Raw genomic sequence first — 17,741 nt, 5'->3', positions numbered from 1 at the left:
TGAAATAATGCCCTCATGTTGATGAATGAAAGTCTGAGAGCTAAAAATGACTAGTGTGCTGAGTCACTGTTATTCAGTGAGATTAAAGGCCTCATGTGATTAATTGTATTTGAATAGTTCCAGCATAATACTATAAAAGTAGGATTATCCAAATAGATGAAAATACTGAATCCTTGGACATCAATGAAGGTGGGTTTTATTCATGAAAGGATCTCTTTCTAAAGTGGCTATAAAAAAGATGTGTTGCGCTCTCCTGCTTTCTTTATCATCTGTTAGGACTTTGTTGAAATTCAATTCATAGCAATTTTGTAGAATTTATAGAATTTTCCTTTTTCGTTGAACTAGCCGTTTAGTCTTGGACTCCAACTAGTGTCAGTGTGGTTAAATTGTCATCATTGGTAGTTTAGGCCATGGGTAATTTGTAAACCCAGTGGTCACAGACTATTAAACAACAATTACTGCACAAGGTATGGGCTGAACATATACCCCAAAATTGGCAAAAAGCGATCATAGTTCCTATTTTCAAAAAGGGCGATAAAAACAACTGTGCCAATTATAGAGGTATCTCACTTCTTAACATTGCCTACAAAATCATGGAAGATCATATTGCGCCGTATTGGACCCTTTTGTGATTCCCACACAAGAGAAAACCAGGCTGGTTTTCCGCCAGGCTGAGGTTGCATAGATAAAATCTTTCCCATCAGGCAGATACTCGAGCAGAGTCATGAATTTCACCAACCCACCATCGTGGCATTCCTAGATTTCACAGCAGCCTTTGATAGTGTCCATAGGGATGGCATATGGGAGCTCCTAAGGGCTATGGGAATCCCCGAAAAATTGGTTCGCTTATGTTCAATAATGTACGCTGATACTCAAAGCCTGGTTCGCGTCTATGGAGAAATGGGTAAAACTTTCAACACGGCGGAATCTTATCCCCATGCCTCTTTAATATTTGCTTGATGCCATACACTGAAACGGACTTGACAATAAGCCAGGGGACATCTCTCTGCACCTGTATCAAAATCCTTTAACCGACCTAACCTTTGCCGATGATGTAGCCCTATTAGCCGAAACAACAACTGATATGCAAGCTATGATCGACAGAGTTAAAGCAGAAGCAGCGCAATTGGGTTTACATCTCAGCCCAGCAAAATCTAAATTCATTGCGTATGACCCAGATCCCGACCTACACCAGCTTGATAACAGTAAACGGCCAAGTTGCCTGTGAGGCCAACAGCCGAATACGTAAAGCCATGGCCACCTTTCTAGGCCTAAAATGCCTATGGAACTGCAAGGATGTCAGAAACAAAATCAAAGGGCGGGTATACATGGCAACAGTACGTGCAACGTTGCTGTATGGTAGTGAATTGTGGAGAAAGGGGACCTCAAAAAACTAGAAATATTTGACCACCGCTGCCTGTGGTCTATCACGAAATTTCGCCTTATAGACAGAATCACCAATGAGGAAATTCGGCGAAGATGCGGAATCCAACTACCACTATCAGAACTAATTACCAAACGTCACTGGAAATGGCTCGGCCATGTGCTAAGAATGCCAGAGGATAGGCTACCTCAAAAAGCTTTCCTATGCACAAACGACCCTCGCTGGACGCGGCATCGAGGTGGTGTATTAACGACCACTAAACGCTATTTTCAAAAAGCAGCAGAACAATTTATTATGAAGCCGTTTAGTCTTAGTCGTAAAGCTTATGCAAACACTTGGACCGGACACCTACAAACGCTTGCCAAAGATCGCCATCAATGGAAGGACATCACTCGTGAAGCGATGCATATCCACCTTGGATGAAGTCGTCGTTAAGCAAAATTTGTATCCAGGAAACAGCTGGTTATTCAGGTTTGATTCTCTGGTTAGAGCTTAGAAATGGATCTGGCAGAGGCAGACACTAATTTAACTGTACTTCAGACCTGTCATTAAAGCTGCAGTACATATTAAAAGTGCTGTTATCTTACCCAATGATCCACATAATGTATTCAGAGCAATTGGGCAAGGCTGAAGGGTGTCTCGTCACTTTTGGTAAAAAAAAATGTTTGTAAAGAGAGCAGCATACATTGCCTACTTCAGTACACATTCTTGCTTTCATTATCTGTCATGCTTTGACAAGTACCATGCTGATGGAAATAATTACAGTACAGATATCTAGATAACTGGGTGGCCAATAACTGACATAATGCAGATAAGACTGGAGCTAGTTGTCACACGGAGAAGGTGTCGTAAGGGGCATATCTCAGTAACAACAAGATTTGGAGTCACAAGTTCTGTTATTCAAATGCATGTTTTCTCTTGCAGAGGTTTTGTATGTTGGTTTCAAATATCTAGTTCAAGGGTCAACTATATTATGAATGCAGACTTATATCCAAAAGGCATGTCACATTTTTATTGGTGCATGTTTTCACATGTGTTTTTCAATATCATACATTTATACAACCCCCCAGTGTTCACTTGTACAGTAGCTTGCATCACTGGTTTAATGGCAGGTTCCATTGTGACAGTTTACCCCATGACAGCATGCACCAATTTTTGAGCAAGTTATTACAAAAGTTCAACATGTGTTAAATGAACTGTATCTTTTTTCCTGAGCAGTATTGGTGAAAATGTTCTTAGCTTTTTTGTAGCAAAGACTTTAAGGTATTTGACTGACTATTTCAAAAATAAAACCTACCCTGAGAAATGGAGAATAAAATGTCTGAAAACTAACACTGGTCTCTCCTACATAATGTAATTTAATGACAGAAACATTTACACAATGTTGAAATTATTTTACTCAATTTTGTCACACAATTTAAGTCACTTTTCTTTTTTGAAGCAACATGTTTGTTAATTACTGCAGTTTATCACTATATTTCAATTCAGTGTACTCTATGTGTAGCTTGAAACTTATATAGACCTAGCATGGAGCCAAGTTCATAAGTGCAAGCAAGACACTGAAACTCCTCAAGGCAAGCTAAGAGCTCCCTGATAATTGAGCAGGAAGAGACACTTTACCATCTAGTGTACATGCAAAGTGCATCGCTGATTACATCTTCAAAACAAATATGATATACTGAGTGCTCTTAAAGCAAATGGTATACCTTATGTGAATAAATGAATTAATTGCTTACATATCTAGTGATATAATTGTTTTTCTGTAATTGTGAAACTTGATTAAATGCAGATGCTTTGATGCTTCTTCAGCAGTCAATAGTGAAAGAGGTTTTGTGCCATATTTTGTCCTTTTCATAGTGGATCATTTGAGGCACAATAACCATGGATAACAATGGAGTGAAATCCCATACAAGCCAGTCAACATGTTGTAAGATTCCTCTTATCTTTCAGAGACAATCTGTAGTCTGCTGCAGTGATCTGTCATCCTTAAAGCTGGGGAAATGTTTCTGCTGAGATTAGATGATTTGTGATTTGCCAAAGTATTAAATATCTCCAGTAATGTCGAGGAGATACACTTGTCTAGACTGATCGTTTTTCTCTGGAATCCAGACTGCTACAGTATATGCTATATTTAAGAATTTGATGATACATGTTTGAGTTCATATTGAAATCTTTGACCTTCAATTGCAGGCTTTGGTATCTTGACAAATATAAACACAGTGTGTAAGATATGTGAGAATTTAGTCTTTTTCTTCACTATGGCTGTCAAGGAAAAACTATCGATATTTTGCCGAAATTGGGTAATCTTTCCTTTCTTACGGCAGAAGAGAGAAAATTAGACACATTTTTTTTGGTAGAAGCAAATTGCTCTTAATGTAATTCCTGTCTGAGAGGAACCAAAAAGATGTTAAAGAGATCTGATTTGAAATTATTTATTGATTTGATTTTAGTCAGGTAGTCTGATCAGAGGAGTCATCCTGCCCTTCTGGAAACATAAAGGTGACAGGCTAGTCTGCGGCAACCACAGAGGCATTACCCTGCTCTCCATCCCAGGCAAACTCTTTACCAAGATTTTGCTCACTCGTGCTCTCCCAGCCATCAGAAGCAGCCGCCACCCCCAGCAGGCTGGCTTCATGCCTAACCGCTCCACGATAGACCAAATCTCTGCCGTTCGCTTGATGATAGAGAAGACCTATGAATTCCGTAAAGATCGGCATCTTTACATTGGGTTCATAGATCTGAAGGCTGCCTTTGACACCATTTGCCATACTTCACTGTGGAGTATCCTACACGCCCTTGGAGCACCACCCAAGATCGTTGCACTATTCAAGCTGTTTTATAGCAACGCTCAGAGCTGTGTCCGTATTAACGGCAGAGACTCAGACTGGTTTCCCATCTCCAGTGGCGTTCGCCAAGGCTGCGTGGCTGCTCCTGACCTCTTCAACTGCATCATTGACCATCTGATGTCTAGGGTTTGTGAGCGGGTCCCCGGAGTGTCCTTCGGCAGTTACCACCTGACTGACCTGGAGTACGCTGATGACACCATCCTGCTCAGCACGTCCTACAGCCAGTTGAGAGACGCTCTGGGCATATACAGTGAAGAGGCTGAGAAGCTTGGCCTTCAGGTGAGCTGGACAAAAACCAAGTTTATGTATGTCGGTGATGGACCGCATCCAACCTCCCTGCAGTTTAGCAATGATACTGTAGAGCCTGTTAACAACTTTGTGTATCTGGGATCCTTAGTGACAGACAACGGGGACCTAAAACCAGAGATTACCCGCAGAAGAGCCCTGGCTGTGTCAGCTCTGCAGTCTCTCTGGAAACCACTTTGGAGGCACCAGTCCATCTCACGCAAGACGAAGCTCCGGATTTACAACTCAGCAGTACTCTCCATCCTGCTTTATGGCTCGGAGACTTGGCCCTTAAATAAGACACTGATTACAAGATTAGATGGCTTTGATAGCAGGGCCCTCAGGACCATTGAGAAGATCAGGTGGCCCCAGCGGATTTCCAATCAAGTGCTTAGAGCCCGCACGTGCCAGCCCAGAGCATCTTGCCTGGCTGCGCAACGTCGCACCCGCTGGCTTGGCCATGTCCTCCGTTTGCCTCCTGACCACCCGACAAGAGCCATTCTCCAGTTTGATCCGAGAGTCGCAGGCTGGAGACGACCACGAGGTAGACCCCGCACCCGATGGTTTGACGTCCTTGCGGGCGACCTCCAACAACATGGAGTTGCTGTGGAGGATGCAGAGCAGATGGCACTAGACCGTCAGCAATGGAAACAACTGGTTCATCTGGTCGGCTCAACGCACAGGGATGGGACGCCCCCATACCCATCGCAGGAGCCAAAATAATAATAATAGTCTGATCAAAAACTGATCCTGTGTTGAATTGGATGAGTTAGAAGCCAAATGCTGAATGATATGACTTATTTGCTTACAAAAAGTTACAATTTTGAAGGAAGGCAAAGACACTTTCCAAGTTCCAATTAGTGTATTATCTGATGTTGATACAACTGAGATTACAACCACTGTTAAAAACTTTTATTAACCATTGATTAAATTAATGAATTAATTAATCAGTGTTTGCTGACAGGGATTTTCATTCCAACTCTGCGTGATGCTACAGTGACTATTGCTGTGGTTACCAATGCTTGTAAGCAGTGGCATTCCTGGTTAAAATGCACATCACTGTTGTGAAAGTCTTTCTGGACAAGTCATGGTTTGAAAGTGCGAAGTCCCATCTGTTAAAAGCACAAAATTACAGTTAATTGTTATCTGGCAGAAGAGCCAATGATGTTAAGAATATGTAACAACCATGTGCACTATAAAAGTGTCACCCCTTCTTGCTACTCCACTGAACTCTCTGGGGGAAACAACCTCATCTATAGTAATTGGAATTAAACATTAGTTACTTATATTTTCGGGAAAAAAAAGTATGTGTTCAGAATGGAGTAGAGATTGACCGATAGTGGGTTTTGCCCGAAAACGATAATTATGGTTGTGGAAAAGGTCGATAATGACTTCATCATTTGCCTTCCTTACAGCTGTTTTATCCGGAATAAAACACAGTCACTCTTTTGATATTCAGTGACTGAGTCTCTGTTTTGAGAGCTGTAACTTAATCAGTAAAATGGCACTATACCACTGTATTCAATGTGCTCTAGTCTTAAAAGTGAAGTCATGTTACAATACTATCTTGTATCCCAGAGACAACTATAAGTATGCCATTCTTAGGTTGATTTTCCCCAGATGTTTATTTGAGCATCACAACCAGCCAGACACTGCAACATTTACTCAACCAATTTTGGGAGTTTGAGGCGGGGCTATCTCTTTGTCTATCTATTTTAGTTTAGTGAAACTAAACTAAAATATATTACTGTAGTTGTCCATTATCTCAATGACATCTGCAATCTTTTGCCTATCTCTATGAATTTCAGGTGGGTGGAAAGATGTAGCTGAGGAAAAAACAGACCAGAATCTTGACCAATCACAAACTCAGGTCATCCCTGAAAGGGGCGTGGCCTGTGGACTACTGCCTAACATGTCCAAGAAAGCACCCAGTGGGCGGGGCAAAGGGGAGCGCCCTGATGCCATGGCAGCCCTGCAAGCCGCCAATGAGGAGCTGAGGGCCAAACTCACAGAAATCCAAATTGAACTGCAGCAGGAGAAGAGCAAGGTTTGTGTCTAGAGCTACTTCCTGCTTGTGGTGTGGCTTCCCTGATGCTGAAAACATGCAACTGTGGTTTTCACTGTAATTCGAATGTATTAGGTGACTTTGTGATATTTTATGTTCTGGTATTATATGGTTCGATTACATTCAGTCTGGAAAGGGCTTCTCAGCTGTGACAATTAAATTAAGGTGTAGTTGTTGTTTTTTTTTATTCCCACCAAATAGTTTTAACAGTTTGTAAGCACACCACAAACTTTCAATTGGGGTGCTTTGCCCCATTGACTTTCCATTGTAAGTAGTGATGTAAATGCGTCTTTTTTTTTCCAACTGTATATTTAAAACGATTATTTATACGAATTTTCTTCTTTTGGCACATCTTCTGCATTTGTCACTAAAACCGGTTTTAATCTATATCCTGTATTATATGTGTGGGTAGAACGAGAGTCAAGTCAAAGTAGGTTTATTAAATAATAATTCATGGCAGCCACCTTTTAAGGGGAAGAAAACTAATAAAGAATCCAGGCGTACTGAACTGAAGTTTGCTGTAATTTTCCTTAATGTTAATGTTGTGAGCCTCACATGTTTTATGGATTGGGTTTATTTTTATTAAGTGGCTGTGTGACCCATCATGTTTGGTGTTGGTTGCTTTATGGGTTCATTAGCATTGGGAAACATTGTTAAATGTAGGTTGAAAAACTATAGTTATTCCATCAGAGCAGGTTTAATACCAGGCTAGCTTGTGACTGACAGCTGGTCAGGAGGTAATGGTTTAACGAAGTCCATTACTTCCATGTCTTGTTGACCTCTAGGGGTTTCTCAAGGGGAGAGGATGGTTCTTTAGAGCTGTGAGAGTATTGCAACCATCCATTTCATGTCCTGATGATTGACAGAAGTGGCGTGAGACCCTGTTCACTGTCAGTTTGAACACTTTTGAAAAATTGTATTTCTGAAGGTAGCAGAGAGTCCAACTAGGGCTGGTCGGTTTTTCCGATTTTTTTTTCAGATTAATTCGAATTTGCGTATTTGCACGTTTATTAATTATAAAAATCGAGATTTTGCACAAAAAAAATAGCAAATACTAAAGTTAGATATGTTGTAAATCCACCAAAGGCTGAATAAGGAAGAGAAAAATAATTCATAGCACTTGTCTTAATGGCACTCCCGATCTGATCAGCTGCACGTGTGTGGTGCGCTCCAAATGAACGCGACACTTTAACAACACAGAGACTGATATAAAAGACAGCGCTAATATTCCCAGTACGATTGTACACGGTGTGATTGTTGCTCAGCTTCATCCATCATGCAGGTATACACCGGCTTAAGAGCATGTTGATCAACGTTCTCCATTCTTTTCTTTTTACCCATAAAAAGCATTAGTTGTGTGACAGTTATGGGAGCTTAATTTCAAATCGAGAGGCTATTTATGGGAGAATAAAACATCCGCCACTCCTTTTGCCATGATGATTCAGTTAGATGGCTAGATGGTTTCAAGTGCACTGCATCTATAGCCAACATTTGGCAAGCGGACAGTTTGACAAACTTTGCTAGTTGAATTGAAATGATCAATTATTTCATATTGCTGCATTGCTCAGCTAGAGGCGTGTCTCTATCTGCAGGGGTTTATGAATATACACACAAATTGTTTGATGTACAGTGAGCACTTTCTAGATAAACTTGATAATTTATAGATAAAGATTTCTTGATAACTTTCTAGATAACATGAATTTGGTGCATTTGTAAATTTTATTGCACACCTTTGTTTCCTATAATGAAAATAACTCATAAATTAACACCATAGAATAGTCCATATGACTTGTACAATGTACAGGTGAAACTCGAAAAATTAGAATATCTTGCAAAAGTTCATTAATTTCAGTAATTCAACTTAAAAGGTGTAACTAATATATTATATAGACTCATTACAATCAAAGTAAGATATTTCAAGCCTTTATTTGATATAATTTTGATGATTATGGCTTACAGCTTATGAAAACCCCAAATTCAGAATCTCAGAAAATTTGAATATTACATGAAATCAATAAAAAAAAAGGATTTTAAATACAGAAATGCCGGTCCTCTGAAAAGTATAATCATGCATATGTACTCAGTACTTGGTTTGGGCCCCTTTTGCATTAATTACTGCCTCAATGCGGCGTGGCATGGATGCTATCAGCCTGTGGCACTGCTGAGGTGTTATGGAAGACCAAGATGCTTCAATAGCGGCCTTCAGCTCTTCTGCATTGTTTGGTCTCATGTCTCTCATCTTTCTCTTAGCAATGCCCCATAGATTCTCTATGGGGTTCAGGTCAGGCGAGTTTGCTGGCCAATCAAGCACAGTAATACCATGGTCATTGAACCAGGTTTTGGTACTTTTGGCAGTGTGGGCAGGTGCCAAGTCCTGCTGGAAAATGAAGTCAGCATCTCCATAAAGCTTGTCTGCTGAAGGAAGCATGAAGTGCTCTAAAATGTCCCGGTAGACGGCTGCGTTGACTCTGGACTTAATAAAGCACAGTGGACCAACACCAGCCGATGACATGGCTCCCCAAACCAACACAGACTGTGAAAACTTCACACTGGACTTCAAGCATCTTGGATTGTGTGCCTCTCCATTCTTCCTCCAGACTCTGGGACCTTGGTTTCCAAATGAGATGCAAAATTTGCTCTCATCAGAAAAGAGGACTTTGGACCACTGAGCAACAGACCAGTTCTTTTTTCTTTAGCCCAGGTAAGACGTTTGACATTTGAAGCCCATGTCCAGGACCCGTCTGTGTGTGGTGGCTCTTGATGCAGTAACTCCAGCCTCAGTCCACTCCTTGTGAAGCTCCCCACACATTTGAATGGCCTTTTCCTGACAATCCTCTCCAGGCTACGGTCATCCCTGCTGCTTGTGCACCTTTTTCTTCCACACTTTTCCCTTCCACTTAACTTTCTATTAATGTGCTTTGATACAGCACTTTGAGAACATCCAACTTCTTTTGCAATTACCTTTTGAGGCTTTCCCTCCTTGTGGAGGGTGTCAGTGATGGTTTTCTGCACAACTGTCAGGTCAGCAGTCTTCCCCATGATTGTGAATTCAACTGAACCAGACTGAGAGACCATTTAAAGGCTCAGGAACCCTTTGCAGGTGTTTAGCTGATTAGAGTGTGACACTTTGAGCCTACAATACTGAACCTTTTCACAATATTCAAATTTTCTGAGATTCTGAATTTGGGGTTTTCATAAGCTGTTAGCCATAATCATCAAAATTATATCAAATAAAGGCTTGAAATATCTTACTTTGCTTGTAATGAGTCTATATAATATATTAGTTTCACCTTTTAAGTTGAATTACTGAAATTAATGAACTTTTGCGAGTTTCACCTGTATTCCAGGTCTTCTAAAGCCATACAATAGCATTTGGAGAAGCATACTGAAATGTAAGTCATTTTTTACTAAAAATCTTCTAAGGCACTTTTTTTTTTTTGCTTTTCTGTTTAGTGCCACCAGTGGTGCAGAAATTACACACATCTCCTTTGAAAACAATTATCTTTGCCAGCTCTAAAAGGCATAGTTCACCCAAAAATGCTTGAATAACTTCATTGTTCTCATGGAAACACACGCAGAACAAATGGCTGTGTAAATTGTTTGTAAGACCATTCTTGCATACATTTTTGCATTCTTTACTCAAGAATGGTTTTGAAAATGATTTACACAGAAATTAGTTCTGCTTGTGTTTCATAAATGTGGCCCATTGACTCTGAAAACAGAATAACTACAAATATCAAAGTTATAATCATGCAGCATTGTGTGATCTATGCAACCTGGTCTCTTTGAATCGCATTACTATACCTACACTTTTGCTAAATAATTTTTTGACATGGCTTGATGATTTTACCTTTGCTTTTTATGAGACTATCATTTGGGTTTAGGTTTAAGGTTAATGGTAGGGAGACATGTTTTCTTGATTTAAAACTCAATGAAGCATAAAATCTGTTTGGGAGAATTTATTTCAGTTTAAGCACCACTAAGTGGACATTTCACCTCAGAACTGCCATGATAAGTGTAAGAAACCATATAATATATTTGAGCAAAAATGTCGTCAGTCACATCATTTTCTTGAGATCAGGCTGTGATTAGAACAAGTTTAATAATATTTGAATCTGAAAGTAAAGACTCACTGTGCATGTGTACACCGATTAGCTACGACATAAAAACCACCTGCCTGACTCCAGCCAGGTCTCCTAAGCATCCAAATTGGCCTGGTTGCTAGGGAGTTTAGAGTCACATGGGGTAACCTCCTCGTGGTCGCTATGATATGGTTCTCGCTATAATGTGGCGCGCGTGGTGAGTTGGGCATGGATGTCGTGGAGAATAGCGTGAAGCCTTCACGTGTGCAATGTCTCCGAGGTAACGCATTCAACAAGCCATGCGATAATATGTTCGGATTGACTGTCTCAGACGTGGAGGCAACGGAGTTTCGTCCTCTGCCACCCGAATTTAGGCAAGTCACTACGCCACCACGAGGACTTATGTTGCGTTTACGTTCAACGCAAAAAAATAACGTGAACCGACGAGTATTCCCCCTTCTCTTCCAGAAAAGGACAGGAGGAGGGGCTTCTACGACAACTTATCTTTCCGCCATCAAGCATGGCCGATATCACAAGGATTTCTGCTCTGTATTTGTTGTGGAAGTCACAGATACGTTGACGTTGTGTCGTACAATTCGGGTGCCCACACTCCGCTAGTACCATTTTCTCACCCATTTTTCCTGGTTTCTTCTGCTACTACGTCAGTATGTCAGTGACATCCTAACAATCTCAATGCTTATAGACTTTCGAGACAACACGTCATGCGGATAATTCGCTCGAGTTTAAAAATTTCGACTAGTGCGAACACGCGAATGAATAGTTTTCGCTTCGTGCCATTCGTATTTTTGGATGTTTAATATTATGGCTGATCAGTGTATGTTAGTGTCCTCTCATTGTGTGTCTGTGTAAATACTGCAGTGAGTCTGCAAGATCAATACTCGCATCTCAGGGTAATAATACATGACAGCAAGGTTCTGCAGGAAAGGACACTGGAAAATGCAAATTGCCACTGACAACACCATTCGCAAACCATTTTACATCAGTAATAGGACATATTTACAAATAATACGTGATAATCGACAAGACAAAATGTAGCACTTATATAGTGCTTTTATTTAACCTTAGAGGCTACCTAAGCGCTTTACACTGTGTCCCATTCACACATAGACACACACATATACTCGTACACCAATGGTGGCAGAGCTGCCATGCAAGGCGCTAGCCTGCCATTGGGAGCAACTTGGGGTTCAGTGTCTTGCCCAAGGACACTTCAGCATGTGGAGTCGTGTGGGCCATGAATCGAACCACCAACCCTGCGATTAGTGGCTGACTCGCTCTACCACCTGAGCCACAGCCGCCCACAATGATGATGAATCATGCGCAATAAGACCAGGATCATGCATTAAGAAAGTAAATATGGTCCTATACTGGATTCTCTATAAAGGATTCTCTATACTGTATATTCAAATACCATTGAGTATTTTAAAGTATGTTGCAGTTTGAACCTTTTATTATCTGAATAATTTAGAGCAGGGGTGACCAACCCTGCTTCTGGAGAGCTACCTTCCTGCAGAGTTTATATCCAACCCTAATCAAACACACCTGAACCAGCTTATCAAGGTCTTTAGGATTACTTGAAAATGTCAGGCAAGTGTTTTGGAGCTAAACTCTGCAGGAAGGTAGCTCTCCAGAGCAGGGTTGGTCACCCCTGATTTAGAGGGACCATAAGGGAAAACATTGTTACTCAGACAATCATTTTAATAAGTACAATCAAAAAATGTATAATAGATAGACTTCAATTATCTGACGGTGATTATGTTTTATACTGTAAGAGCAGCCTGGAATCTGTTCAATGCATGTCATATAGCTGTACCTACAGGAATTGATTTGTCACTACATTCTTGTTTATCTTTGAGTCGAAGGGTAAATTATCTGGAATAATGCGTTCTCTGCCCATGCACATCTGGCAGTAATAGAAAGGTTTTATTGTAATATTCTGACCCTCGTACCGCACAATTGGAAAAACACTCTAACAGGCCAATTATTGCTTGTGCTTTAAAGCCAAGCGCATTTCTATACCTTTTTTCCTGCATAATTAGTTTTCTGGTTGCAGAAACATGTAATCCAATATTCAGGCATGACTGAGGGCACCAGTATTGTGAAGATGGGCTGGGAGGAAGAAATTTATTCATTATAATTTGAGGAAAACAAGGTGCACAGTGTTCTTAATGTCAATATATGCTGGGAAAATGTGGAGACAGAGTTCGTTTTGTCAAATAGCCAAAGGCGGATCTTGAGTCCTGCCTTGCCAGTGAATGACTGATGTATTTAAGAATTATGTTAGACTAACAGAGTGCCAGAGAAACCCTGGGGGGAAGACTCAGATAATTAAAATTGTGACATTTTGTTCAAAAGGAATAGTTCACCAACAATGAAAGTTGTTTACTCACCCTAATGTTATTTCATTTTGGTCTATTCCAAGCACAAAGCTATCTTATGTCTTGAAGACTTGAAATATAATTCACAAGTCATATGAACAACATATAAACTTAATGTATAATAAATAAAAGTACATTTCTAGTTCCAATATTATTTGTACCTCAGACCTTTGTTTTGTTGGACAAGAAAAACTAGCTTTGTATCATGTGACACATTTGGTTTTCGACCATTGAAAATGGGTCAAATTAAACAATTTCTGAATGGAGCCCCATTGAGAGCCCCATATATCTGGGATGTATCCATATAGGACCTAAAAAATGCAGATACAAAAAGGAAAGTTTGTTCTGAAACAGAATATAAATGAACATTAAGATATCGTTAATACTTCTAGTGTTTTAGGCGCTTCAGCTTAAATAACACAAAGTGGATTTCCCATTTGTTAACAGTACCATTGGCATATAATGTAACAAGAGGTTTTTACATCAACTGATTTTAGCAATAGACCTACATAAGTCTGTGTGCAAAATGAAATAATGATGCTTCCACCTTTCGAAGGTTATTTTTGACCCAGAGTTTTGATCCAAAGTCAAAGTGAAAGATTTTATTTTGACCCCAGTCTACAAAATAATTGATTACTCAGTAAATATTGAAATATGTTTATCTTTCACCAGTAAAAACCAATATCAAAAACATAATTTTGAGCCGGGAACTTCTGGTTGAGCAAAGACAGAACCACTCGTTGTTCCAGCGAGCCGATCTATACAACATAACTTTATCATTCAGCTAGACTCGTCAACAGTATCACCATCCAGGACAGCCAGAATCCTTGGGGTCGTGTTTGACGAACAGTTAAACTTCACGAACTACACCTTAAAGGTAGCCCCATCATCCAGATTTTCACTGTACAACATTGGGAAGATCAGACCTTTCCTATCTAAGCATGCAACACAACTTATTGTCATATCTAGACTGGACTACTGAAATGCTCTTCTGCCAGAACTTCCTGCATATACAGTCAAACCTCTTCAACTGGTCCAGAACGTTGCGGCACGTTTGGTTTTCAATGAGCCCAAGACAGCGCATGTTTCGCCTCTCTTCATCAAACTGCACTGGCTGCCATTGGTTGCTCATCTCAAGTTTAAGGCATTGATGCTCGCTTACAGAATAGACACTGGTTCCGTGCCCCCCCGTCTACACTCTGAAGCTTGCGACTGCAGGCGAATGGCGCCATGTTGTGCCATTTTAAAAGGCTGCAAGATCGCTTTTTTCAGACTTTCACTTCCATCTCACTGGTGGAACGACCCTCCAAACTCCATCCGAGCAGCTGATTCATCTAAAGAATCATCTCTTTTGTGAGCACTTGACCCAATCCAACTAATGCACAAAAAAATAATAAAAAATCACCCCATTCTTTCCTCCCTACTTGTACATCTCTGAGCAATTTGAATCATTGTATTGCAGCACTTCTCAAGTTATTCCCTCTTTATGACGAATCGCCTCTGCTGTGTTCCTCATTTGTAAGTCGATTTGGATAAAAGCGTCTGCTAAAAGATAAAATGTAAATTAAAATGGTTGACATGGATTGACTCAGCATAAAGGTTTGGAACAACAGTATGTTAGGATGAGTAAATAATGAAAGAATTTACATGTTTGGATGATATATTCTTTTAAGACACTGTAAGCCAATGAAGTAGCAAGCAATGAAGTAGCATTCAAGTGCTGTTATATAAACTACTTAAACTATAAGCTAGTTTTAAGGAAGACTTGATGCACACACCATGAAAATAAAGATCTCTTCTTGTGTGCTGTGACAACACAGTTCAATGTAAAAACTGTCAGAAATGCCTTACAAATGTGCTGTCAGACTGCTGCTAGCAGCTAGCATCAATGCATCTATTGTGATGGGCTTCATGAGACTGACAGTCAGAGGAGACATAGGAGCTGTCTCTGCTGTTGTTAAGCTGGAATGAACAATGCTATAGAAGAGATACGTTGGTTTTGATTGGTGATGAAAGGCATGTACTCTGATTATTAGTGCAAAAGATACTTTTTCACCATACTTTTAAAAATTATTTTTAGATTAAGTAACCATGGTGGTTCTTATGTAAGGCAGTTTCAATTATTTTGCCTGACCTTTGTTTCAACTCTCTCTTTGATCAAAATGTAAGAAGCAAGCCTGTTGGTGGAAAGGAACTCTGAGATAAGGAAGTTTTTGATGTATTTCTGAAGCATTGTTTCTTTTTCTTCTAAACATCAAAGGCTGGCATAAAGGACTACTCAAACCTAGTGCGCTCCTGTCCCTGCTGCACATAGCCCTCTGAAAATCCTGTATTGCTTTTAACAGGTTTTGCACATTATCTGGCTGTGATAAGTAGCACACATTTTATTGGTTTGTTTTGCTAACCTGCTCTTTTGTTTTGGCTATGTACCAAGGCTGGACTGGTATTCTGGCATACCGGGCATTTTCCCGGTGGGCCGACGCTCTTTGTGGCCGTTCAGCGGCAGACGGGACATCGGGAGAACCGAGCAGGCCCGTGGGTTAGCCGCGAAACGGGCCGAATTGGCCGCGATAAGCTAAAATGAGCCAATGCGTTATGCAGAACTGACCACAAAACGGTGCAGCGATATGCTGATTTCTCTTCCCAGTCCAGCCCTGCTATGTACTTTTAAAGGAATATTACAGATTCACTACAAGTTAAGCTCAGTTGACAGCATTTGTGGCATAATGTTGATTACCACAAACATTTATTTTGACTAGTCCCTCCCTTTTTAAAAAAAAGAAAAAGCAAAAATCAGGGTTACAGTGAGGCACTTACAATGGAAGTGAATGGGGCCAATCCGTAAACATTAAAATACTCACTCAGTGTTTCCCACAAGATTTTGTGAGACTGTAGTGGGTGGACATCGGACCCTCAAGGAGGATTCGGGGACATGCTCCACTTAAGAACATTTTGTAAATTTTAAAGTTAAATGCATCAATCTGTTACGCTTTGAGAGCAAAATTAAGAGGCTAGAGCTATGAAGAATGGTGTGCTCTTGTAAGAAATGTTATGCTCTTGTAGTTATTTAATCATAAACCCATTGGTTGACATTGCAAAAAAAGTCACACCCACAAAGCATAAACGAGACTGAGTTTAACACAGTTCGCAAATGGACAAAACACAAAATCGACTAGAGCACACATGTGAGCCAGGGCTCGACATTAAGCATTGTCATGTGCTTGTCGTCCGGACAAGTAAATTAGTCATTCACTTGTCCGAGTAAAAAGTAATTTGTCCGGAGAGAAAAAATGACATTTAAGTTACGTGCTCAAGTAACATATCAGTCTGCTTGTCCGGTCATCAAGTAAAATTCTCTTTCACTTACCTCTTCAAAAATCCACTTGTCCCGGACAAGCGGAAAAGTGTTAATGTTGAGCCCTGTGAGCCATCAAAGAAATGAAGCAAAAGTGGTTACTTGTGTTGAACTTGCTCCTCAGATGCTGAAAATAGTTACGTTGTCTGAGCCGCTGGTAATAACATTAACATTAGATCATTGGGGGTTCGGTTCATTATAAAACTGTGGCCACCATAGTCTAGGTAAGTAATGGGAAACACTGCTCCCTGTTTCAAAAGTATAGCCACTAGACATAAACAATATGTGTGTTAACATGATTTTAGATTGATAAATCACTTACTAACCTTTATATAATTATATAAAAAGTTATAGCCAATTTTACAACTTCGTTGCCATGACGATGTAATGTCAACAAACCCTAAAATGACTCCAAAAATGATGATTTAAACAACTTTACACCTCAAATAATACATTTGTTTTAACAGAAGAATCAATGTAAGTGCTTATAAAATAATATGCTTCATATTTCTATCCTTTAAACCTAAGAAAAGGAGGGACAATCCAAAATGAATTTTTGTGGTAATTAACATTGTGCCACAAATGCTTTAGATTGAGCTTAACTTGTATTGAACCCGGAATATTCCTTTAAGTTTTGTTGACAGCATTTGTGGCACATTTGTGTCGATTACCACAAAACATATATGTTTAAAAAAAGCAAAAACAGCCAGTTGCAGCTACAGTTAGGCACTTACAATGAAAGTCCATGGGCCCAGAGTTCCAGATTATTTAAAAATAGAAAAGTTGTGGGGGGCCTGGGTAACTCAGAATGTAAAGACGCTGACTACCACACCTAGAGTCGCAAGTCCGAATCCAGGGCTTGCTGAGTGACTCCAGTCAGGCTTCCTATCAACTAATTGGACCGGTTGCTAGGGTGGGTAGAGCCACATTGGGTTAACCTCCTCGTGGTCGCTATAATGTGGGGCGCATGGTGAGTGATGCCGCGGAGAATAGCGTGAAGCCTCCACAAGTGCTAGGTCTCTGCGGTAACACGCTCAACAAGCCACGTGATAAGATGCAGGGATTGACGTCTCAGACGTGGAGGCAACTGAGATCTATACAAGCCACCACTATGCCACCACGAGGACTTGGAGCGCATTAGGAAGTGGGCATTCCAAATTGGGGAGAAAAAAATAAAGTCGAAATGTTAAGCTGTTGTTTTTTTCCGACTTTTTAGCTGTGAACATACAGCATCTAAATTGTCCCATTTGAGGGACTATATTCGATGGACTTCTGGTTATGCATCACCAACATCATTCATGTATGTTTTATTATTTAAAAAAAAA

At 40.2% G+C, this 17,741-nt stretch overlaps 1 protein-coding gene across 19 annotated transcripts in view; it reads left to right on the top strand.

The window, feature by feature from the left end:
• Positions 1-17,741, top strand: part of LOC127626429 (janus kinase and microtubule-interacting protein 3-like) — a 67,155-nt gene that overhangs the window by 1,636 nt on the left and 47,778 nt on the right. For all 19 annotated transcript variants that reach the window (XR_007968458.1, XM_052102177.1, XM_052102176.1 and 16 more), the window contains one exon: positions 6,324-6,562. Coding sequence is in view for 18 of the 19 variants with exons in the window: in XM_052102177.1 (XP_051958137.1) it covers positions 6,428-6,562 (135 nt within the window). In the remaining variant the exon portion in view is untranslated. The remainder of the gene's footprint in view (positions 1-6,323; positions 6,563-17,741) is intronic.

Source organism: Xyrauchen texanus, chromosome 33 (assembly GCF_025860055.1).
Source record: "Xyrauchen texanus isolate HMW12.3.18 chromosome 33, RBS_HiC_50CHRs, whole genome shotgun sequence".
NCBI lineage: Eukaryota > Metazoa > Chordata > Actinopteri > Cypriniformes > Catostomidae > Xyrauchen > Xyrauchen texanus.
This window is presented reverse-complemented; position numbering and strand designations above follow the sequence as displayed.